This window comes from Xiphophorus hellerii, chromosome 12 (genome assembly GCF_003331165.1).
Source record: "Xiphophorus hellerii strain 12219 chromosome 12, Xiphophorus_hellerii-4.1, whole genome shotgun sequence".
Classification (NCBI taxonomy): Eukaryota; Metazoa; Chordata; class Actinopteri; order Cyprinodontiformes; family Poeciliidae; genus Xiphophorus; species Xiphophorus hellerii.
The window spans coordinates 9,013,101-9,039,146 of record NC_045683.1 but is presented as its reverse complement, the minus strand read 5'-3'; the positions used below and the strand labels follow the sequence as shown (position 1 = coordinate 9,039,146).

The following is a 26,046-nucleotide window of genomic DNA, read 5'->3' as shown; positions in this document are numbered from 1 at the left end:
CGTGTAATTTTATTTCAAGAAAAACAACTATTTTTAACGTTTTTTACAGAACTTGACAAAATGAAAGAAGAAATCTTCCTGTTACCTTATTTTAGCTACACAACTATGACTACCAGATTTACTTTACTCAAACACATAACAGAAAAAAAATTCTAGATATGGTATTTGAGTAGCAGAATAATATCATAATTCAGTGCCCAGCATCCCAAAATTACTTCTAATGATTTTTCCAGTAAGTACTACTTTATGGACGGTACGCGAATGCACCACTGCATTATTAAAGACATCGCTAACTGGTTGTTAGCCGCAGTTAGCTGTTGTTTTCGTTCCAAGTTTTTTTTACAGGAAAGTATTGGATAAAATAATTTCATGAATTTACATGGTTTTAGAGAAACTTTTATACGAGAAGCTGTATTTGGACGTGTCGATTTAAAAACGACGTTAACTTTAGTTAGCTAACTTCTTTTATATAGCTATCTTTTAACCAGCTATCGTTAGCAGCCAGCCTTACTATGCTGTAGTTATCTGTTTTTGTTCAACTTTATCTGTCGACCTTTTTGTATTAATAGGAGATATGAATATTACATACAGAGGAGTCTGATAAATCAGTAACATGTCGCTGAAAGACAAATAATTCTTGATTAGTATTGTTTGCAAATATTGTTAGTATCAGCTGAAAACTCACATGCATGTTGTGTTTACCTGTGGATAACTAACCGCTAACTACATTATCGTGTTTCCGAACCATAAGATGAACTAATTTAGAGAGGAATGTCTTAATAGGGCTTTTTTTAGTTTATAAGGAATGTCTAAAGTATCATTGGTGTATTGAATAGAATAGGAGCGTTTATTTACGAGTCGCCATGGCAAGTGCTTTAGCAGCAAAAATAGGATTCAACTCTTTGATTAGAAAACAAGCCAAATACTTTAAAGTAAAGATATGCACCATGGAGTCAGACATGGAGTTCAAGTGCGAGGTGAGTTTGAACAATCTTTCATTTTGTTATTATAATGAGTAATGCTGTAAACATTCAAGTACGACATTGTTGTTGTTCTTCTGCTCACTAATTTCAAATTGTAAAGCAACTACAAAAAAATCTTGAATTTATACAGATAAAATGTGAAGGAAGTCGAAATTGTTGGCTCATAAGCGAGTAAAAATTAAGTTTTTCAGAAATTCCCATGAAACCAACGTATTTCACTTGCTGACCGCTAGACGGCAGCAGATGTCAATAAAGGAAAAGGATGTGACGCCCACGCGGTTGCTTAAACATAAGTTTTAAGGGATTGCTGTGTTTACCGCATCCCAGTCAAGCACTTTTTAGTCCCTAGTTGAAATCAGTGCTGACCCTGATTCCGTGATTTATATGTTTTCCCCTTTGATAGTGGACTGTTTCTCCCAGTTTGCCGGGGGGGGGTTTTGTGTGTGTGTGTGTTTTTTTTTTAATGAAAGGCAACAAAATTACTTGCAAGCACTATATTTAAAAGGGAGGAACCGTTTATGGGTAGCAGCTGCTTTTTTGGTAATTATACACACCAGCATAATGTTAGTTACAAGTTTCTATTTTCTTGCGTGAAACTAACTATTATCTCACTTATTGGTTAAGTAAGTATTATGTATCTGTAATAAACAAAATCCCTTATTCTAGATTTATTTTTTTACTATCCTTGTTTCATTCTTGCTGCGTGACAGGCTCAATATTTATATTTGTTTTCATGTTTTTGCATGGTTTGTTTATATCAACTTCAGCTATATTTGGTATTGTTTGACCATTGTGTTGTTTAATCTAAAATGACAAAAATTAGGAAAACATTTTCATTTCACTTATTAAGCGCGTGGGAAAGTCCTTGTGTGTCTCACTGGGTGGGATTTTACTACTTGCATCTTTTTTGGCTACAAAGCCTTGTAAAACTCAAGGAAACTTTGATTTTATGACATTCTCCTCTCTCCATCTTAAAATAATTTGAATTGGAAGTTGTATATTAAATGCAGCATGTTGAAGAGATTTTAAATATATTTAATTTTATGATATTTACTTCTTTGTCAGACAAGAAATATTGTTTCTTGTCTGAAAAATAGAACAAAAAAAAATCTATCTTTAACTTTTAGATGAAGTGGAAAGGAAAAGACCTTTTTGACTTGGTGTGCCGGACTTTGGGACTGAGAGAAACCTGGTTCTTTGGGCTCCAGTACAACATAAAGGACACAGTGGCTTGGCTGAAGATGGAAAGGAAGGTTGTTGTGCCACTTTTTTTGTTTTCCTAAAATACTTGTTCATTTTCTACTGGAATTATTTGATCAATTATGTAGTATTGTTGTTGTCTTTGGTATATGCTTACAGGTTTTAGACCAAGAGGTCTCAAAAGATGAACCAATCACCTTCCACTTCCTGGCCAAGTTTTACCCAGAAAATGCTGAGGAGGAGCTAGTGCAAGATATCACTCAGCGTCTCTTCTTTCTACAGGTAAGCCAATTGTCAATTGTAGTTTTTCATATCCTATTCTATTCTGCTTATACAATTTTAACTACAATAAGAATTTAGTGAGTTTTTTAATTTTAGTTAGTTTTAGGAATTCTTACAGTTAGATATAAAAGCAGGAGTTGGTATACAGCTAAGTAGGGATTTGAAGCAACAGATGTTACCAGCTAATCTAACTCAAGATTATTTAATCGCCATTTGGACAGTGGACACATTTTTTAATTGTTTTTGGTGCTCCCACAAAGTCTGGAAAATAGGAAACAGAATCTGATCATTTCTCAAGTCTGTAAAAATGAGTATGCAAACTCTATGTTTGTTAAAGTTTTATAGAACATGACAGTTAATAAACCCAACTAGATGAAGGTTATGTACTTAAATGCCCAGAATATCATAAAAATGTCAGAAGGATCTAGAAAATGAGTCTGCAAAAGTTCAGAATTTTAAAAAGTAAAAACCTGGAGAAATATATATTTTTTCTTCTAAAAAGGTGCTTTAAGGTAAAGCATTCATGGAAGCAGGCACAACCAGCAAGGAAAATAAAATCTATCCTTTTAAACAAGTGTGACACTTAAGGAAGAGAACTCGCAGTCTCTTGAGGTGAAATAAACTCTATGTCTTTAAGATGATTTAGTTCATTTTTAACTGAAGTTCTTTTTGTGCATCTGTAGCTTCCATCTATTGTGTCCCAATGCCTACAGGGGGCACACGCCTACAGTTTTTTCTGAAAGATGTTCATCAGGACCCTCTGTAATGCACCTTTTCCATCGTCCTACTCTGTTCATGTGCAGCCATGTGAAATCAGGGGGCAGCATATTACTGCTGCCCTTTACATTCAGTAATACTTCCCTGGGGCATTCCTACAGAGCTTGCCCTATCACTCTTTTAGCCAGAGATGAGATTTGGTGTTTTGCTATAATCATCCAGTGCTACCTGTTAGTCATTTACCAATTAGGCTTTATAGTAAAGCTAAGTGATAAATCGATTAATTGATTTATCATCTAATTGATTAATTGATTGTTTTTCATTATTTTTGTTTTTGGAAAATCTGAATTTTTTCATCAATGGACTCCTTTGGTTTTCATAATTCAGAGGCCCACCCTGTTGTTTGACCAGGGTATGTTTTATGTTTGTTTTACATGTGTGTTTTACAGCTTCTTTTTATTTTGACTTTGAATATAGGTCAAATCTACAATGAAATAGGTCAGACTAAGATAATTTTTTTGTAAGAAAATGAAGCCATAATGTTACAAAAATAGTCACAATAATATGAAAAGGAAGTAATATGGCAATAAAGTTGAAATGATACAAGAATAAAGTTGTAATATTAGGAGAATGAAGTAGAAATTTTATGAGAATTACCAAAAATTTGTAATCTAAGCCCGATTAAGATGACATGTTTTCTTGTAATTTTAAAATGTTATTCTGGCAAAATTACGTCTTTATTCTGCTAACTTTGTGACTATATCCACATAATTAAACAAAACCTCTTATAGCATGGCCCCAACAATATGTCGTACAGCTCACAGAAGGGATGATTGAAATAAAAATCACTTTTCTTTTTAGAAAAGAAACTGAGAAAAAAAAAATTAGCAGAATTGGATCTGGTATGAAAAAATCTGACATTTTATTTTAATCCATATTGCCCAAAAATTCTTTGGACTATTGACATAATCCTAATGTAATCTTATAAATTGTCAGTTGTGCTAGTTTATTTATGTAGCAAACTATGTTGCACTTCTATTCTTTGGCATATACTTTAAATGTTTATCTATACTCTTACTTCATTTATATCTGCTTGAGTTAATTTATCGAGAAAAGCCTAACAGCCCGATTACTCAGTTAAGGCAACACACAGCCACAAGTAAGAAGAATATAAATGCGTAGTGCATCACACTGCCTGCCTGCTTATTTCTTTGCTCTCATTAATTCCAATAATGTCAGGAGGCGGCCCCCGTTCAGATAATGTCACAGGCGTGACAGCTGGATTAGTGCTTATCAGAAATGATCACTGATCCAGATACGTACACACTCAAGCTCACACCCCGCAAATTCAAGCACTTACAACACCAACAGACACATGCACATCTCCGTCACAACAGGCTGGGATGATAACGTGCTCTCATTTGTAAAGGGAATGGCATCCTCAGCTCTTAGTGCTGGTTATGATTAAGGCTGTCACCTTTTGCTCCGCACCTTTGTTACTTCAAAACAAGAAAAGACAGCTTGACTGACTCTGTAAATGACGAGGTCTGAAGCATGAAATTGCCCACTTATATAACCGCTGCTACAGCATGTTTGCCCCATCTAACCTGAAAATCTGCTTTTGTGATGTATATGTGGTTATGCAACTTAGGTTTGTAAATCAATTAGTTTGAGTGATGATGGAGTTTAAGAATGAAACGCCTGGTGGGAAGCTCTGCTTTCATCTTGGTTGGAGTGAATTCAAGCCTTTTAAAAACAATGTTATTACTGTGAGCCCTGAGAGTTTAATCAGCACTTTAAACTTGGATGAGTCTTTTCTTGTTATATGAAGTGAGGATTTAATTTTACTTTTTTGTATTTTAGAATAAAAGAAAGAACTCAGCATCAGCTGCTGTACAGATGTAGAAAGAACACACAGCTCTACTGATTAGAAAGCTGATCTTCCTGAATCAAGTTGATTTTGCAGTTAGTATTGTAAACAAGTGGAAAAAAGACATCAGTTCGAATTGTTTTATTCGTTTAAGTAAGGACAAAAACATTTTGGACTTTGCTTAATCCTTCATTTAGGGCTCTATTCATGTTCTTTAGAGGCAAAAAAGCTTTCATAGAGTCCCATCGGATTACTGTGTATCATACTGCATAACAATTTTCACCAATGTTTTTAAAAATGACTTTATGCTCCCCTAACTGCATAATTTTGATTAAAGCTGATTTTCTTTATGTTCCTATTTATTCGTTACTTATTCATATTGGATTTATTTTAACATGGAGTATTTATCTAAGCCTTGGAGCATAAAAAATTTACACTAAAATCTATTATCATCCATCTTTTCTCCAAATCTCTCCTAATCTATATCTGCAGATGTTTTATGGTCTCCATAGAATCTCTGAATTTAATCTCTGTAGATCCAGCTTGATGTAACTTTTTCACTTGTTTAAGCACTAAGCTATCACAACTTTGATCAACATGTGAAAGGACCAGGGGAAAAAAACCTTACTGTTTATATATGACACTGAAGCAAAACTACAACACTTAAGCACATATTTGATCTCCTTTCTGGATAGACAAATAATTTTTTTCCCACAAACCAGTTATTGTTTTTAGGAGAAACATCTTTATTCAGTATGTCATGGGCAATCTTATGTTTTGATGGAGTTTTAATATAAGATTCAGCCATAAACTAAAGATTCAGTCAGAAAGTGCTTCAATGTGATGAATACTTTGTAACATTTTGTAGGTCAAAGCATAATACCAAGTGTCATAGTCATAAAAGGCAGGTTGAAATCAAAGGTTATGGAATAATAAACTCATATTTAACAACCATTTCAAATGTTGTCACATTTGTATTTTAAAAATAAAGTTTTCAAAAAATGACTTACCTAACAGGTGACAGTTTTTATCATGACAAAACTTGTTACTTCGGCTGAAGTTTAATGAAAGGGAAGGCAGGTTTAATATTATTGCACCATTGATACACAGTAACTCAAAGTGTTTGTAAAAACAAAGGAACAGAGATTAAAATGAAGCTCAAAATGCATCACAACTTTTTTTGTCACTAAATGTAATTTCCTTATCTGTCAGTTTAGAGTTTGGGGAACAATGTTGGGGCTGTCACAAACTCAGCAGTCAAAGTGTTGTTTTTCCCATTGCTTATCTCTGGGGCAGTACGTTCTTTTTATTGCATGAGTGAGATTAAATCATCTCGGTTGTACGGCCCTCATGTCTTTTGCTGTTTTTATTGAAGCGACAAAAGAACCAATCTTCAGGAAATAGGAAAGAGCAGCCATCCAGATTTAAAGTCAAAATTATTTCCTGAAAAATAAATTCACGACAATCTCTTTTTTTCTCTGATCTAAAAAATTAATTGTCATAGCTAAACATAATGTCTGTATGAAAAGATGGGATACAAATCAACTGCTTCAGCATTCAAGTAATAATAGCTTGAATGCTTTTATTCAAAAGCATTCAAACCTGAAAACTGTTGAAATTTCTGTTTAGGTAAGGAAGAAGATCCTTGAAGAAGAAATCCACTGTCCTCCAGAGGCCTCTGTGTTGCTGGCATCCTATGCAGTCCATGCCAAGGTCAGTGTTCTTCTTTGCAACCCACAAGGAGAGTAAAGTTTCCTCTCAAAGCACAGATTCTTGAGAAATTTGACAAGTAATCATCTCACCTGGAACAGATGTGTTACATATCTTATATTGATGCCACAGATTAATTTTTTGGCTGTTGACTGAAGACACTACCAAAATGAAAGTTGCATTGCAAAAATGTTTTATACTTTTAAGTCTTCCTCAAAAAGTAAATCTTCCATATATGGTTATGATGCTGTATTTTCTTTAGCCATGTTCTAGGACTTAACACATTTAACCAACACACAACAGTCTTTTCTTTTCATTGAAACTGCATTACAGCTAAAATTTAAGCAAAATCTTAAAGCCACACAATAGAAATAGCAGCAGAAGAAAGTTTTCAAGAGTTACACTACTCATACACATTTGACATGTACCTCCATAATCACATTATCTAGAGTTTTTAATAGAGATATTCAGAGGAGCATTGTTGCCAGGCTAGATTACCCTTGCACTCCTTAACACTGTTTTATTACAACCCTTTAACAGTCATACACTTCAGGTCATTTCCTCTTACCAGTACTCCACTTATAAGAAAACTCTACTATTCCCTTGAGATTTAACTCTCAACAAATTAAACAAGAGCTGTGCACTCATTTAGTCTATCTTTATTTTTCTGTGCGACCCATTCAAAACTTCACCTGCATGTCATGCATAACTCACTTATTTGTACTAATCTGGTTTTCTAATATTGTCCTTTTGTTATGCATTTTCTGCACCAGGAAGAATTTAGGTGCAATAGCCCTTATTAGTTTTTTGTAGCTATCCAAGAAGACTGCCTCCTTTTATCATATGCTTCTTATATGTGGATTTTCTTTTGAAAAGTCATAAATCAGCTCAGCTGATCCAGATCGCTGCTATCAAAGTCTTGATGAGGATCTGTGGAGCATACTGTACCTTTTCCTTTCCTAGTTTTGATAATAATTGTCAGAATTTCAAGGACACATCTACAACCTGGAGGACATCGGCCTCTGAGAACTGAAGTTGGACACTTCTGTTCTAGATGAAGTCAGATGCTTTCAGCATCTAGATAATTAATAAGAATACTGATACTGACAACAACACATTTATTTATAAAGAACTTTCAATCAAAGTCCTATGCACAGGGAAAAATTTAAAAGATGTACATTGGATAAAAACACACATGAAACAATAAAATCAATGCACAAAATTACAAGTTTTATTTTATTTTTAGTTTTGGTTTAGAAACAAAGTGGTTATCCATACCCAACACGTTGGGGTAGGTTGTTCCATATTGTTGGTGGATGAAAAAAAACAAAAAACAGTCTTTCTTTGGGATAAAACAAGTTAGCTATAGTTTGGGAAGACCACCACCAAAACTCCGATAATAAACCTCCAGCAATTTCAGACATTGCTTGAAAGGTCCTACCGTCTTGAAATCCACTAGAAAACCATAGGAGGACTGGGATGCAGCTTCTTGACAGACAGGCATGGTTTAGTCACACCAGAGCTCTGTCTCAAAAGATTTGGCCTGGATCCCCCAGAGACTTGCCTTTTTTGTACCAATTTAACAGGCCCAGGTGAAAACAAGCATGTGGATGGAGAAAAACCCGCACATCAGCTTGTGCCATGTGCCTCTTGGTGTCTGCACCCTCTGACTGGTAAACAGCACAAATATAAGGCCCCAGTCTGTTTTCATTTAATCAACAGTCAGCTTTGATTAGAGTCAGTATGACTAAAGCGGCTGTGTAAAGGGGAAGCAGGTTCTTGTTAAGCACTGCAGCTGTTGAGAGGTGTTTGGCAGCCTCTTCTTTTCTCCTCATGATCTGTTTTTGAACAGAATCACTGTGCCACCAGAGAAGTAGAATATATTACACAGTGAAATCTACTTTAGTGCTGTGACTTCTGTTTAATGATGCCAACCTGAAGTTGGCACTAGAGAATCATATTTCAAGACTTTAAGATATCTTTTTTTATTGCTTATGTTATTGCCTGCTTTACCTTCTATTCTTGTAAAGACATTAAATTAGAACATCAAAACGGCAATAAATATTTTTAGTTGACGGTTCAGTAATTCTGTAAACAAAAATATTAATAGAATTACTGTTGCCTTTGGAACAGCTGTGAATGGTGTGACTTTATTGTTCCCGCTAATCAGTTTGTTTGATTCTTGTGAATCCAAAAATTGAGGTAGTCATTGAGGCATTTCTTTATGTGGGGCACAAATTCTAACTTGAAGTGAGCAATAAAACCATTAAGCTTGGTGGTCAGACTATGTTCCAACAACATCTGCGGTACTGTTCAATCATTACCAAAAGTTTGAATCTCTCTTACTAAGTCAAGTTGATTTACCTCAAATAATAGTTTATGGAAACACAAAAACTGCCGTTCACTTCTAGAACTACTGCAAAATTAAGGCAACTACATTTTGCATCAGTAACAAGCAGTAGTTTGTTTTATATGTCTTTACCAGTCTCTCACATTATTGTGGAAGACCTTTGGACTTCTCTTCTGTAGAATGTTTCTTAAGTTCGCTCAGTTTAGCTGCCACAGTTCTGTCAGGTTGAAATCTGGACTGTAACTGATGGACTGCTTTGCAGTACAGAGAAGCTTACTGTCAATGACGACAAGCTGCTAAAGTCCTGTGGCCAAAAAATAAGCACAAATCATCATCTCTACACCACCATGCTTTACAGTTACTCTGAGGCGTTTGTGCTGATTCCTGTTCCTGGTTTTCCAAATGGGGTAATGCACATTTACTTTCTTGTCTTTCCAAAGAACTTGGTTCTACAAGACTCTTCGTTCATCAAAATGTAACTTTGTAGACTTATATTCTGCTGCCATGTTTCTTTGAAAAATGAAGCTTTGCCCTCTAAACAAGCGTGCTCTGCATTTCAACATTTAAAATACCAAGTGACTGTCTGTAGAGTTACGTAGCACTTAGTTCTTTTGCAGTTCCAATGAGCATTTCTGTTTCTGAACCTAGGAACCTTAGCTGACTGAAATGTTTTCCACTTATCATGACGGACCACCACGTCATTGGTCAGGTTTAGTCTTTTTGGCAAAATGTTAAGCCACACCTGTATGTTTCAGGCCAACAAACAGCCCAAAAATCAGCTTTTTAAGTTCGATGAAAAGAAAACTTGATCCTTGGTCACAGTGTTTTGGTTTGTGATTTCTTTACTGCCTGGGCAACTGAGTAGCTTGTTTCATGTATTTAAGTCTGCTTCACACTGTAATATGCAGTAGTACTGTCCAAAGAACAAAACAGAACCAGATGCAAGCATTTCAACATAAACCTTACACTTCAAAAAATCTACTGAAAAAATTGAGTTATGGAAATGCTCAACAAAAAACAGAGAACTTATTATAACCAGTGTTTGAAATTGCTATTTATGCAAATGTCGCTCAGGAGGTTGTTTTTACAGTTTAAAGTACCTCATGTTATTATTAACCGCACAGGATATTTGTCTATTGACATTTCTGGTAAATGTTCGGACAAACTGGTTTTCTCTGAGCATGTAGGTAGGTATATTGCTATTATCTGCTGACACTGCTGTTAAAGAACAATCATGTTTTTAAGTGTTTCTTATTTAGCCATTATTTTACCAGTAAGTTTATTTTGTGAGCTGAGATTTGATCTCTTCTGGGTCATCGGAGATGAGTCATCTGCTGTTTAAAAACACAAGAGGTAACTTCTTTTGCAGTAAGGTTTAGCAATTACAGACCAAGATTGGCCAAGTGGCAACAAATATGACAGAATAATAGATTTCAATAGAACTGTTGGAATTGGTGTCCTTTTTAAGTCATCTAAACAAGACAGCACCTTATATTAGTATCATTTTTTTTAGCTTGTGAGAATCTGAAGCCCTGTTTACTTTGAAGTAGTATTTTTTTTTCTTTTGTACACAATATGATTTTGTGTACATAGAAAATCCTTTAACGTAATTTTTAGTGTTCAGAGTTATTTAGAGCTCATACCGAAAGAATACATAAATCCCACATAAACTCTTATTGTTTTGCTGTAGACTCTGTGTGCCAGAATCCGGAGCACAAAAGCCATATGGTTAGCAAATATGCCCAATGCATTGTTATCTTTTGGTCTGAATATATTCTGTGCTTGTGAATCTTTCTTTCTTATGGTTGTGCTGTTTATTTTACAGGGCTGTGAATATTGTTTTATCTAGTGGATATACAGTTGTCAGTATTTTAACTGGGTGTCACTAATAGGCTGTCCTTTGGTGACGATGCTCTCAGAAATTTTCTGGCACATTTCACTTCCAAATTACAAGAGTAATCAGATGCCAGAGGGTGAAAAGTACCACCCTATTTCTCCCAAAAGAATTTAGTAATGCTATATTACCTCAGTAAATTACTGTATGAACAATTATTTAGCAATTAGAAATAAATGGGTTACAACCCTGTGAGTAAATAAGATGATGATGGAAAACTAAAAAGATTTATCCGATTATATAAGCCTCTGAAACTAAGCTGACATGGTCACCACCCTGGTGTTTTATACACTGTGTGTAAATTGGTTTTTATAAAAGTGGGGTCTCCTAAGTCTGTTTTTATGCTGTTTCACTTGTTAATTAACTCAAAACCAGTGGTTTGCTAACATTCCCGCTATTGACCTACAAGATAATAGTAACAGAGATTGGGACCCAGATTATCACTGGGTGAAGTAAATATTTTTAATGAGCCAATTTAACAAGGAAATAATGGCAACACAAAGAGCTTGAACAAGCTATAAACAGAATTACCAGACACAAACTTGATCATTTCTGACAAACCTATGGCCATCTTTTATTTTTCTTGAGATCATCTCAAGACCCCATAACTCTCAAGTGGGTTCCAAAGCTCCAAAACATTCAAATGATTACATAAAAATACAATAAAATATAAACTCAAAATATATTTTGTAAAACATAATGCTGTGACTTAAATCCGTAATCTATTGTCTCTTTTGTCGTTTTTAACACAATGTACTATCATCCATAAATAATAGTTTCCAAGACGGTCTCTTTGTTGGATAAATTTGTTATTGTTAATTTTTTCCCCCACTAATGCAACCAACTTAAATGTTTTAAATAGAAAAATCCATTTGAAAAAATGTGCTTTTAATAGAGAAGAGCTGATCAGAGTTGTTTGGCCAGTTTTTGATTTTCAGGTTTTGTAAAGCTTTGAGCTGGCGGTACTGCTTTTGACTGATTATGATTTCTCTTTGAGAACTTTAAAAAAAAAAAAAAAAAAAAAAAAAAAATATATATATATATATATATATAACAAAAATGATTGTGGTCTTACCATTTTTAAGCTTGGTAGGGCTGTGATTATGGCTCAACTTAATGAAATGACATGTGTGTATATTTTTACAGGTTGAATACACATGAACAGTCATAAGTAGCATATGTAAGCCACCTGGACTGTGTGGTAGTTTGAGGTAACACTTAAAACCTCTTGTAAACAATAGTCCCGTACAGCTGAAGATAACTCCAGTATATACCCCAGTAACTTTAGTTGTAGACTACTTTTGTTTTCCCATAGACCTCCATATTTAACTGCATCATTCACAGTGCGTAGTAAACAATGTTTACTATGTAATTTATGCCACAGCGGACATAAATTACCTCATAAAACATCAACCAATAAACACTTGGAGAATAAAGGGAGAGAAGAGTGTTGGGTTTGTTTTTGTAGACAAGGCAGTGATCAGTTGGCCTGTCTGTGTTCTTTTACAGTACGGAGAGTATGACCCTGAAGTTCACAAACCAGGCTTCCTGGCTGAGGAGGAACTGCTGCCAAAGAGGGTGAGTGATTGCTGGTTTACTTACTGTCACTCATAAGATAGGATGCTGACATATTTGTCATTCTATCTTGCCAACCGCCTAGATTGAACAGTATGTGGCATTTTAAAATATACTGTATTTGTCTGTGAGCATTTATGCATATTTATGTCTGTCTTTTTCCATTTCAGGTTATTAACTTGTACCAGATGACTGCAGAAATGTGGGAGGAGAGGATCACAGCATGCTATGCCGAGCACAGAGGCAGAACAAAGTAAAACTGCTGTTTATGAATAGACTGCTCTGAAGTTTTACTGCTAGCACAGTTTTAAGTTTTGAGTTCAGGCAGGATGTGCTGAAGGTTTGGTACTTAACTGGTTTTGTGCAGAAATAACGTCCACTCACGTGCAAAGACAAAGTATTTTATAAGAGTAAATCTGATGGGAAGCTGAATAATTGGTGATTTTACATTATAAACTTCTTGATATTCACAGTTAGGATCTTTAACTTAGTGCAGTGTATCAGCTGTAGATGCAATTGAAAACAAACCTACAAAAATAGAGGTCATTGGTCTAGTAAATTAGAAGTAGTCAAAAATAGAGCCACATGGTATCTTTGCAGGAGGTGCAGAGATTCACAGCTAAGATGAGAGAATCTGCTGACAAGTATTACTCTACCTCAAACTTTATGGAAGAGTAACTTGTTGGAAAAAGGCACAGGAGGTTCTATTCGTGACAAATGCAGTGAGAATGCTCTTCTTCAGCAGAGACAGGGAAACTGGCCATAATTAATTTTGAAGATGGAGGCAAATCCAGGGAAATTCGACTGGGACCAATTAAAAAAAAACAAAAAACAATGGACAAAATTGCTTTTACGTTGTTATGAAATTCCAGTAGAACACATTTAGATTTGTGGCTGTAAAACAGCAAAATGTGAAATAGATGCCATGGAATGTGAATACAAAGCACTGTATAACATGTTTTACCACAGCCTGTGGGGTAGTCAGTTCACTTTGCACAGTTTTTTTTTTTTTTGTAAACTTGTCCTTTGAAGCAAACAATGTAAGCATCTCACTGATGCTCCTGGCAGTGGGAGGAAGTCAATCACTTTGTTTTGATGGGAAACCCTCATCTGTATACTGGTCCACCTGCATTTTGAACCTGATTGACTTCCAAGCACCACATCAAAGTGACTGACTGACCTTCTATTTACATGTTATTTGTAGGGAGAAACCACACACTTTTCAGCTCTAGACATCATTGCATAAATCCAACATTTCTGTGTGAATTTATTTTGATACAGTCTTTAATTGGAGTGTCTAATCTTTTTTTACTTGGCATTGTCCCCTCTTTCCCAGTTAATCTTTGAAAAGTATAACATTTTCTAATCACCCAGGCCAAACAGTCTCTCAGAAAAGTCTTTTTTTTTTTTTGCTAATTTGACCCAAACATTTCAGAAATTGGCCAACTTGCTGGGAGAAAAGAGAACTAATGCCTGCGTCTCCTCTCCAGCAATATTTACTTTCTTGAAGGCATAAGAAAAAGTCTTGTTTCCATCAAACATGACCTCTAAAATCTGATACAGAGCTGTGTTTGTGTTGTTTCTGTGCTTATGTGTTTTTTTTGCCCTAGCAAGGGCTTTGTGACAAAGTTTTTACAGATCTCATAACCTGACATATGCTGCACAGAAAACAAATGAAGCAAGGTTTGATCTTTGTTTTCCCTCTCCACTTCTGTTTCTCCTTTTATCCCCTTCCCTCCCTCTTTTCTCCAAACCTTTGGATTCTCCTCAATCATTTTCTACCTCCATTCATCATTGAACCAGGGACGAAGCTGAGATGGAGTATTTGAAAATAGCTCAGGACCTGGACATGTATGGCGTCAATTACTTTTTAATCAAGGTGAGTCAATGCTGCATTTCATTATTTTTTATCAAGTAAGTTGCAGGATTCCTATGCAGTCTTCTTTATTTATTTCATATCATATACATGCAGTGATACTTATCCAATTCCAATTTTAAACTCCCAGCATTTATTTTTCCATTCTTCCCCATCTCTTTGTCCATGAGCTAACCATTTCTTTGTTCATCGAGTTGGTTGGTGGTTTTTACAGGTTCACTTCTCCAACCAGGCATACAACATGACCGATAACAGTTGAAGTGAATAGCACAAATTATTTTTTGGTCATGGGCCATAGAGCCCACAAAAGACCCCCTGGAGGGGTAAAAAAACAAACAAAAAAAACCCCAGGGTTTCCCTCAGAAACTTGCTGATACCTAAACACCAATTATAGTGTCTTAAAGGAGGCAAACACAAAGAATACCATTAAAATATATATATTTTTTAACTTTAGGTAATTCTACTTATGGATCTTAAAACAAGCTATGTAATGCTGCTCACATTTATAATAAAATAAATGAAAATAAATGTTACTTGAAATGGGTAACAATAAGTTAGAATATTTGTGAGCTTACTTACTTATGCAAGTATTCATTATATTAGGTTTTCTTGTCTTTCCCTAAATCCATCCATTTTGTTTAAGGCCACACTACCTTTCACTCAAGAGGGATCATGTGAATTAAAGTATAGGTGAAACTACTCTGTAAGAGCACTTTCCAAACCATCAATTAGAGTGAAAGGTGGTGTGTGCGATCCACACCAAGTTACAAAAAGTTTGAGATCCACGACCAGACGCTGCAACAGCGCTCGAGGCCAACTCAGGGGCAAGATTGTGTTCAATGCATCAACTATAAACCTAGCTTTAGCCTGTCAGCGATGCAAGTAAAGCCTGGCTTCTCACCGGGCTTATAAATCTGGGGGAAATCCTGAGGAGAACCAGAATCAGTTCTGAGACTTTGCCTTGGTTTCCAAAATCTAAAGATCTAAATCCAATCAAGGATTTTTGAGATGTGTTTGAGAAGCCAGTCCAGTCTAGATTGGCCCCATTTCTTACTTCCAGGACTTGAAGGATCTCCTGTTATTAGATCAGATGCTACTGCATACCTTTTAGGAGTCTGGAAAAATCTATATTTCAGTTGGTCAGGGAGGTTTTGTCAACAAAGGGGGAAACAACACACTCTTAGTCAAGTGGTCATAATGTTATGCCTAATCGGTGTGTTTAAAGCGTGCTCTATTTAAGAGCTGTGGGAAGATTTAGTCTGAAAAAGGGTGTAGAAACCCTGAAGCCACTATGAACAATTATGAGACAGGTTAGCTGAACTGTGCTGTTATTAAATGACTCACCTGTCCTCATTGCTTAAAAATATGGGCAGTAAATTCTGAATGTTTTTAGGTATACATGGAGGGTATATTAAAAGGCACTTTTACCTCAAATGTTTTCTAGATGAGCAAAACAATTGTTTAACTCTAAATAAACAGAAATTTACTTGAGTTAGATCTGACTTTGAATAATGCATTTGTAGAAAGACCAGTTAGGTTTATAACTCAACTCAGGAAATTTGCTGTTTTCAAACAAACAAGCAGAGACAATATAAACTCTGTGGTAGCTGAATTATTCAGCTTGATTCTAACAAACTGTTCTAGCAAGCAGAGCTACAGAATAGCCACCTCTATCAAATGCAGGAAACAAATGAAGGGTGGCTGAGAGGGTGGTCTCACAGCTGCTTGCCTGTGTCAGGCAGTGGAAAATATTTATTTCTTCTGATGTGGTGTAGAATAAAAAGGGAACAGATCTTCTGTTGGGAGTGGATGCCCTTGGTCTGCATATCTACGAGCCGGAAAACAAACTGACACCCAAATGCTCCTTCCCATGGAATGAGATCCGCAACATATCCTACAGCGACAAGGAGGTGGGAGAATCTGTAGTTGACGTTCATGTTTTATTCACTTAAATGAAATCAGAATTAAAAACAGTTTGAATTTTCATTGCCAACATGCAGCCCTGCTGAACAGTTTAATATGCATTTCCTGTCTGCTTAAGAAAACATTAAGCAGACAGGATATTTCCTTTTGTCTCGATGTTTAGTTTACCATCAAACCTTTGGACAAGAAAACCAATGTCTTCAAGTTCAACTCTTCACGACTAAGAGTCAACAAGCTGGTGAGCTCAGCAGAAGTAAATTGGTTTTGATAATGATGTCCCCAATGTGATTTGAACCTGTGTTTGGTTTCGATTTCACTTTTTAGATTTTGCAGCTGTGCATAGGGAACCATGACCTGTTCATACGCCGACGTCGAGTGGACTCTCTTGAGGTCCAGCAGATGAAGTCTCAAGCCAGAGAAGAGAGGGCCAGAAAGCAGGTAGAGACATCAGAAGGTTAAGTGTGGTTCACTTACAGTGGGAAAGCAAACATACTGTCAAGTAAACCAAAGAAAGCTGATTGATGGACTTATATTTGATCTGAAAACATTTAATTCCTCACTCGTCTTCTGTGCTACTGCCGCAGCAGATCACAGCTTCTGTTGATGGCGCCCCAACCCACCAGTCGTAACTGTGACGTTGTTCTGGCGGCTTGATTCCACATTTCACTCAATCAAAGTCCCTGGACTATCATGGTGTGAAAGCACACACAAGTCAGATTTAACCAAGCAAAGCAGAAGAAGATTAGGGCAATCTTGGGTTCCATTTAATGCTGCCATGCACATGCAAAGCTTGGAAAATCTTCCACTCTCAGAGTGAATTCTACTTACTTTGAGGATTGTTTTATTTTTAATCACCATTTGTAATAGACATTTTAATTCACTGTAATTTGTCTAGTTTAATTTAAATATTGCATTTTCTAAAATCTTTGTCTGTTTGAATGTTGTTATATCATACAGTTGCATACAAGGCATATTTTTGTTTTTTTTATTGTATTTATAGGGTATAACTAGTTTAGACTATATGCTGCTGCTGCCTGATAAAGTTCATCTATCTAAAAATCTGAATAACAGCTATACATTGGATTAACTAGGACTTAAAAGCAGAGCTTTCTCAATTTTACTTTTTCTTTTATGTTACAGAATAAGATGGTCAGACGCACACGTTTAAATTAGACTGCCACGTTTTGGTTTTTCTCAACAGATCAGCCATACACTGAATTGATGTTAAGACAAGCAGAACGGGCCGAGCTTTTCACATGCTGAAATCATCAAAACACTGAAGGAATGTTTTGTTATTGCATTTAGGCAATACAATGTTTAATTTAAAAGAGAATTTATTTGTTTATTTGCATCTTCAAATGGATTTCTTCTGTTGTATAAAAAGGTTTATTAAATGAAAAGTCTTCAGAATGTGGCAGTTTTTTATGCAATGAATCAATCATTTATTAATTGAATGATCGATTACTAAAACAATTATTAGATGCAGTCCTAATATTCTTACATTTTGCATTTAAAGCAATGCAATGGCTGATTCTCAAAATGCATTCTGCAGCCACCAGAAAAAACAGTGAAAACCCCTATCAGTCTAAAGATAAAATAAAGTCTGTGTCAGTCTTTTTATTTGCTTGTCTTTGTTTATGTGGTTTATATGTTTATTTTAAATCTTTTAATAGAGCTTTTTTTACTGCTCTTCCCTGTTTATGCCATCCAGGTAGAGCGACAACGTCTGCAGAGGGAAAAGCAGCTGCGAGAGGAAGCAGAGCGAGCCAGGGATGAGCTGGAGAGGAGGCTCATTCAGCTGCAGGACGAGGCTCACATGGCCAATGAGGCATTAGTAAGTTTCAAATGGTTTTCTTCGTGCAAGACTTATCTTTTTTGGACAATTACACATAAAGGAAAGGTTCAAAGTAAGAAAAGTTGAGAAACTGGATTCCACGTAGCATTAGCACATTGCTTACCTTCTCCAAGTGTGTTTCCCTTTTTTTAAAATGACTTAATCATTTCCTTGACAATATTCTCTATTTTCTCTATATCTACTTTTGTCCTGTCTTCTACAATGTTGTTTTATCTGTGTGCTTTGCTTTAGATGTCTATATTTCCTGCAAGGGTTTGACTTTTCTTCTTTCCATCTCCCTCCTAATGTGAGATTTTATTTTCCCCACTCCAGCTGCGCTCAGAACAGACGGCAGACCTGCTGGCTGAAAAGGCCCAGATTGCAGAGGAGGAGGCCAAGCTGTTGGCCCAGAAAGCTGCCGAGGCTGAGACGGAGATGCAGCGCATCAAAGTGACCGCCATGCGTGGCCAGGAGGAGCGACGCATTATGGAACAGAAGATGCTGGAGGCTGAGATGCGAGCTCTCAAGATGGCTGAAGAGTCAGAAAGGAGGTGGGGAGGAGAACAAAGACGACTGGCTGGTAGAATATAATGTGTGGCATGCATGCTGAAGTGACTGCAAAGTATATCTGGTTGGCTTTGTGAATTTTATGTCTTTCTCAATGCTAGAGCCACCATTTATAACCAGGTCCTGTTATTATTTCTACCTTGCATATATGTGCTCAAAACATGCAATACTCTTGCATCTTTAAATAACTTTTTCCCTCTTTGTATTAACTTTCCAAGAGTTTTTTCCTGTTTTAAAAGCCAAACCCTTCAAAGAAAGAATAATGAAAAGGTAGTTCCTAAATAACTCATAGAGCTCACACACTACCCTGATGTTTTTGAGTTAATATGAAGCTTGTGCTTCATGTCAAGTTTGCGCGTTAGCTCTGTGAATACTCACTGTTCTTAAAGCATAAAATAACAAACCTGGTCAAAAAGTAGGTTAGTTAAGTTGTTAGTTTGCCGATTGATTGATGCTAGGAGATTTTAATAGTTTATCTTTAACACTTGAGATTTTTGTGTTATCTGTAGTTGTATAAAGATTTTTTTTCTGCAGAAGATGGGATTAGTAATAAAGTAGAACATCCCATTTTGACTTGAGATGGCAAGATCTTTTTGTCACTTCTCCAAAAAGCTCAATAAATGACAATCATTTCATATTTATAGCAAAATAGTATACATGCCATCACCAATATCACTTCACAGTTTCTACTCCACGGTTTATTAGGCAATCGCTTCAAATAGGCACCATTAACCACTTGGGTGTAACTCCAATTTCTGGATGAGCACTTTTCTGCAGCAGGGAAAATTTCAACCTGCACCACTCAACATGTAAATGACTACATCCACTCAAACGCTGGAGGCACATAGCTCACCCACATCGGCAAGGAACTTCAGAGCATTCAGGAAAATGAGCAAAAGGGAGGAAAAAAAACATAATCAGTGGGTAAAAACACTCTTTACTTCTCTGTTTGCACACTAATTGGTGAAAAAAGGTAGTTTGAAATAATGGCCTTGTAGTGTTTCACACTGATTACCTGGGTGTGATGTTTCTGAATCACTGTGTGTTAATTATCAAATATCATTTAGATTCGCTTTCTACTATTTGGTCTCTTCGGTCTGGGGGGTAAATTAACGTGTCATTTGCTATCTGTTTGTTCATCAGGACTAAAGAGGCTGAGCAGCTGAAGCAGGACTTGCAGGAAGCCAGGAATTCAGAGCGCAGAGCAAAAAACAAGCTGCTGGAGATTACCAGCAATGCCATCTATACGGTAACTGACCAGCACATGTCAAACTGTCCAATACAGAGAGTGGTGTTCAGGTGCACTACATGTGTATGTGCAATCTAACTGATATGTTACTGTCAACCAAGAAGATTGAAGCAGGTGTAGGACATTTTGCCTCTTTGTAAAGCAAAAAAGGTGTAAAGGTGTATTTTGTACTCAACTTTTCTGGACACTAAATGACGTCTTCTGCCACGGGACATACCCACAATATCTCAGTTTGTACTTGTCTGGGAATTTTTTCAATTTAAGATGATTTCCTATGTTCTGCTGCTAGTTAACTGTAAGAAAATATGGTTATACGACTCTAATACATAATGTCTACAATCAGGAGATTAAGAGTTGTTTGGGTTTCGGCATATATCTGTTGTATAATATGACATATGAGTCTAATCAAATATAGATCAAAACTTAAATAAATGAAAATGAATGGATGAGATTTTACAATTTTTATGACTCTATCTCCAAACGTTATGGAAAAACTAGAATACAAAGAAAAACCGCTGATGTGTGTTAGGTTAAATAGACCAATACAAAGTGGTTGGTTTATAGGTACAAAAGGGAAGTAGAAACTGATAGAAAAACAAGAGTCGACAGTGGAGTAAAAATTTACTACTACTACTTACCTACTAAAGCAGTTGACAACCAATGGTATATTTATAATGGGAGATTTGCCCTTTGTTGAAAGAAGACGCTGTTTTCAAACTTCTCTTTTTAATATTCAACCATTTGAAATGCATATTGCTTAGAAAAATTGACAGAATATTTAACAAGTGAATATTAAATAAATGATTTGGTCTGGGTGAGAGAGCTTAAGCTAAAACAAACCTGATGTTGTTGTTTGTAAGAAAAGAGCTGCTATTTTCATCTCTGTGAAACAAATCTATCTTCATCTCCAGAGATCGGTAACCAAATTAGACTGAAAGCAAATGTGCAAAGACCAGAGCAAACATTATCACATATGGAGAAATAATTGGCCTCATCAGAGCATTTTCAAAAGAAAAAAAAAACTTACTCTTATTATGTTAATTTTTTTTTCTTTTGAAAGTGTTGTTGTCTTGCATATGGTGATTCATCTGTAAAGTAGTGTTTTGGTACTCGGGTCCAGTTTTGTTCTCAAGACCAAAAAACTCATGACTGTTGCAACCGATAAAGTGTTTTACTTTGAAAATATCAACACCTCCACTTTACCTCTGTGTGCTGAAGATGAGAGGACTGAGAAAACAAGAGAGAAAAACATTTTCCAGGGCCAATATATGGATCTATGTCTGTCTATAAAACTAGCAGAAATAAAGGACACTTTTCAAGTCAACAAGTAAATTATTATGATTATAGCAGTGGTGTCTAAAATTTCTATTCTTGGTTTTGACCACACTACTGTAACGGCTGAAAATTGTTTATATAGTTCTGTGGAAACAATGGAATAACATTATTTCTAGTTTCTGGCTGTGAAAGCTTTTTTTTTTTATTCAACCTGCATGTTGGATCAATTGGTGCTCTGAGTTTTTCCTTTGTTGTTTGTCTAATGAACTGGTGATCATTGCGGACCTTTCACCTAATGACAGCTTGGATACGCTCCAGCAACCATGCAGCCCTGAGCAGAACTAACTGGGTTTGGAAAACAAATAAATGTCCAAAGCAAATGCAGACTTACTATTTTCGTGTGTAAACATCGATATTGATGCCATTTCTTTGTTCTCTATTTGGCAACCCGAAAGCATACATATTACAAGATGAACAGACACTCGCATACACACACACTGACAAGGATTGAGGTAGCCTTGCAAAGCCATGTTAAACTGATGATACTTGCATAAGACCAGGCTGCACATAAGTCAGCCTACGCAAGAGCTCCAAACATGTTAAAACCCACACAGTATACAGTCATCTGCCTGTAAACATGTTCACACACAGAATAGATGCAGAGTCTCTTCAGCGTATGAAGACAGATTTTATGTACTTCTACATGCTTATAATAGATGTGTTGTTACTCATTTTCCGATGAGTATTTTTATGTTTTTAAATGAAAGCTTTCTACTCGTACTACATATATGTTACTATTTGCTCTAAGTTCACTTCCTATACCTCTGTCACACTGCTGCATATCTGTCTTGCCTTCCAGTCACATATAAAGATCTGCTGCCTTAGGTGAATAATGCTCTGGTGTTGCTTTACTTTTCATTTCATGCTAAAGTATATAGATAATTTGATTCCAAGCCAAGTTAGGCTGACAGAGAGTTTTTGAACATGTTGAAATATTTCATGGCATAATTGCCACAGCTTATGCTCACACACACCATATACACCAAAAATATGTAGATCGCAAAAATGAGGATTCACTTCATTCAGTATGCTTTAAGCTGATAGCCTGACCCACTTACTAATTAATTCAATTAATAATTATCTAATCGGTTAAAGGCACTCAGAACATTGAAATTTCATTCCTACATGGTCAGTTGATCCATAATTATGGTAGAGTAACATACCCCATCCTGATGCAGCAGGACACAGTGAACTCCACACCCTTGATCCCATTACACATGCACTATTTAGAAAGGAAGCGCATTAAAAAATGACACACTTACTTAAAAGACGTGACAACACTTAATGTGCTGCACAGTTTGCTTCATTTCCTCAGATTTGGTTTAGTTTGACACATTTTGTAATGTGATATCATTAAGATAGGAAACAGCAAGACAGTAGCTTTAATCAGTCTGAGGTTTGCATGCCACAATGCATTTCAGATGTGTCTCAGGCCATGTAAATGTATATTTTCCGCTGTGTTGTTTTGATGGGTTTTTTTTCTACATTCTTCAGTCATTATTTTCGTACTTTTGTGTCATTTTGATCCATGTGCTAATGTCTATCTTTCTCTACTCTCTTCTCATACTTTTTATTGATTGAAAACCCATCTTTGATTTCTTTTTCTATTGTAGTCACCTGGACTTCCATCTGACAGCGTCCCTCAAGAACTTAACTTTAGCAGGGAGAATCTCAGTTTTGACTTCAAAGACACCGACATGAAACGCCTGTCCATGGAGATTGAGAAGGAGAAGTGAGTTACCTGTCCATTTTGGGAAGTTTAGTTTTCACTTTTTAGAATTTCTAGTACTGTGGTTCCATATGAATAAGGACTTTGAAGATTAAATCTTTAATCAAGAAAAGGGAATTAATATATCAATATTTTTAGAAGACATAAATGTTGCAGTTGCACCATAAAGACTGTTAGTTTTAAAAATGCACTTTTTGATTCCAGAGTTTTGTTGAACACATGGCCCTCGGCATTATTTGTACATAATTATGCTGCCTGCATTCAGGTCATTTACCTGAGCTAATTTTGGAGACATTTAAAGTGAGCAGAAATAAAACTTGGACAAGAATGAGTAAGTTAGTTGAGTGAAGTTTAAATATTTGGTTGGAAATGTTGGTTCTTGAGCAGCTATTGTCCATGATTTATTGATTTAGTTAGATGAAAGATAGGCATATTTTTCTAGTAAACTCCTCAAATAAATTAAAATAAAATTTCTTAATGACTTAAAATATTTTTGTTGCCTTGTAAACAACTTTCTGATGCTTTACACATAAGCATCAACAAATGCAATATTGATGTGCATCTAATGCATATTACTGAACAAGCACGTCTTACCAATATTGATATTGCTCATTTTGATTAATTTTGTAGCCTTTCTTTTCTGCACTGTGTGCTGCTGGACTACAGTGACAAACAAATGGCTATATTTTAAATTGTGTATCTTGTGTATCTTACGGTTTATTTTTAACCCTATTTTGTGCGTTGTTTTTAAGAGTCGAATATATGGAAAAGAGCAAACATCTGCAAGAGCAGCTGAATGAGTTGAAGACGGAGATTGAAAGTCTAAAGCTTAAGGAGAGGGAGACTCCTCTGGACATCATTCACAACCAGAACACAGAACAGGGGACCAGTAAGCACAGCAACTTTAAAAAGGTATATATGTATATATATATACAGAAAATTAGTGGCAATGTGTGAGAAATTTAAGAGAAATGTCTAAAAGCAGAATACTGTGTAACCCTTGTGTATTTATTGACTGAAGTCAGAGATAAATTGGTTCCGTTTAAATAGAACAGACCAAAGACTTTGAAATGATCAGCTTAAACATGCACTGAAGCACAATTTTCATGTTTCAAAATTTGATAATGTTAGTAAAAGAAGATCTTGGCTGAATCTTAGCAGAAATTTATTTATTTATTCTCAAATATATTTTTGCAATAATTGAGTTCAGCCAAAGGTCCAGCCATTAACAATCATAGTTACTCACATGGGCCCTTGGTAAACTGAATTGCACATCCCGGTACTGGAGTAATTTAAAACAACTCTTCAAATGTTCTGCTAGTAAAAAGTTAAAACCTATTGTGAAATCTTAAAAATCAACAAGTGTCTTTAAAAAGACTTATATTTTATTTTCTCCTTATTCTGTGAAGTTAAAAGAGGAAATATACTTAATTTATTTATGTATGGAGATCTAAATCACACATTGGATAAGCTTATGTTCAAAAAATATTTCACAAACAAGTTTTGAACTTAAATAATTGTATAAAACTTTATGAATATTGAACATCTACAGCACATTCATTTTGTTGATGCTATGATACTCCATTCATCACTGTCTAACCAGCTAAATGACCTGAGTTGATGAGTGAAACATTGGTTTAGCACCATCTTTTCAAAGACGACCATCATCAATTCATAGTCTTCTCTCGTACAGCAGTCAGGCTTCACTGTCTGTTATATCAAAGAAAGGTATTGATTTTCCAGCCATCACTTAATAGCAACTTTCTCCGCTTGGTTCCCTCTTCATTCTTCAGTCTGCAGGTTCATGAAGCCTGTTCGGAGATGGCTAGTCGTTATTCATTTTCTACTGTGACCTCTGAACATGCTCAGTGAGCATTAACTGAATTAAAATGAAAGCCCTTAGAGAACCAAGAGGTGAAGTTATGTTTTCTTTGCTTTGCATGTCAACTCTTCATCTCATCTAATGTCTGAGTGAATAGCAATTTAAATCTTAACCTTATAATTGATTTTATGTTTTCATGTTTTATGTTTTCATTATAGACATTTTATTTAAAATCTGTTGCTACTGTTCTCTTGAACTGCCTTAATCTTACCTCTCTAGTACAAGTCTAATTTTTTTAAAAAGTCACACAGAATATTTGAGTTATAGACTTATGTTCTGAAGATCTTGCGTAGTAGAGTGCATTATCCTTTTTGTTTCTGGGTGTAAAGTATACTTGCTAAGAGCGTGCTTATTGATTCCTCCTTGGTCATTAGTCATCTGAATTGATAAGGAAACCTCTGACATGAAGGACGAGAAAGAGCAAAGTTAAAAGTGTTAAGAACTGAAAAATCTTGAATGAAAAATTAAACCTCTTCAGTGAACGAGGCATGCAGTCTCGTTTCCTACTTTTCACACTTTGGACACTTAATAATCTACACCCTTTCAACCAAAACAGATTAGTTGGTTACATTGTTAAAGTTGCACTTAAACATATTTTGTTTTCCTAGAAAGAGATGTCATTGGAGCCTAGTTTGAAAGTTAAAGTGACTATGCCATTGACATCTGCCATAAGACTTCTGAGGGGGCAGGTGGTGAAAAATCTTCAATTTACTGCAAAAGACATTCAGCAAGACTTTGTAGCAGCAGTTACTGAGGTTTCGTTTTTCACGGTTGGCCAAACAGTGAAGTCCTCCATGCCTGAATCCCCAAGACCACTGACCCTAAAGGAGAAGAAAAGTCAGTCTTAATTTACTCACAACTAAATAAATAAACCAAAGAGATTGGGGGATTTTGCTCTGTGGTGCAGTAAATCCAAACTGGAACTTTCTGGGCCAATCAACAGTATGCCTGGAGGGGGAAGAAAGAAGCATGCACAAAGTGTCACTTTGAGTTTCATTGTTATAGAAATTATTTTTGTTTTAAACAGTTGCCACTTTGTATGTTTTGCAAAGAAACCTAAAATGCAGTTT

The 26,046-nt window shown here is 35.8% G+C and overlaps 1 protein-coding gene across 1 annotated transcript in view; it reads left to right on the top strand.

Annotated features, from left to right (window-relative positions):
- The first annotated feature begins 270 nt into the window (after positions 1–270).
- nf2a (NF2, moesin-ezrin-radixin like (MERLIN) tumor suppressor a) overlaps positions 271–26,046 on the top strand; it is a 30,840-nt gene continuing 5,064 nt past the window's right edge. Inside the window, exons 1-15 of the mRNA XM_032578417.1 lie at positions 271–977; positions 2,111–2,236; positions 2,343–2,465; positions 6,682–6,765; positions 12,516–12,584; positions 12,752–12,834; positions 14,385–14,460; positions 16,233–16,367; positions 16,544–16,618; positions 16,705–16,818; positions 18,092–18,214; positions 18,548–18,765; positions 19,925–20,030; positions 22,979–23,097; positions 23,847–24,006. Coding sequence (XP_032434308.1) covers positions 864–977; positions 2,111–2,236; positions 2,343–2,465; positions 6,682–6,765; positions 12,516–12,584; positions 12,752–12,834; positions 14,385–14,460; positions 16,233–16,367; positions 16,544–16,618; positions 16,705–16,818; positions 18,092–18,214; positions 18,548–18,765; positions 19,925–20,030; positions 22,979–23,097; positions 23,847–24,006 — 1,725 coding nt within the window. The 5' untranslated portion in view covers positions 271–863. The remainder of the gene's footprint in view (positions 978–2,110; positions 2,237–2,342; positions 2,466–6,681; positions 6,766–12,515; positions 12,585–12,751; positions 12,835–14,384; positions 14,461–16,232; positions 16,368–16,543; positions 16,619–16,704; positions 16,819–18,091; positions 18,215–18,547; positions 18,766–19,924; positions 20,031–22,978; positions 23,098–23,846; positions 24,007–26,046) is intronic.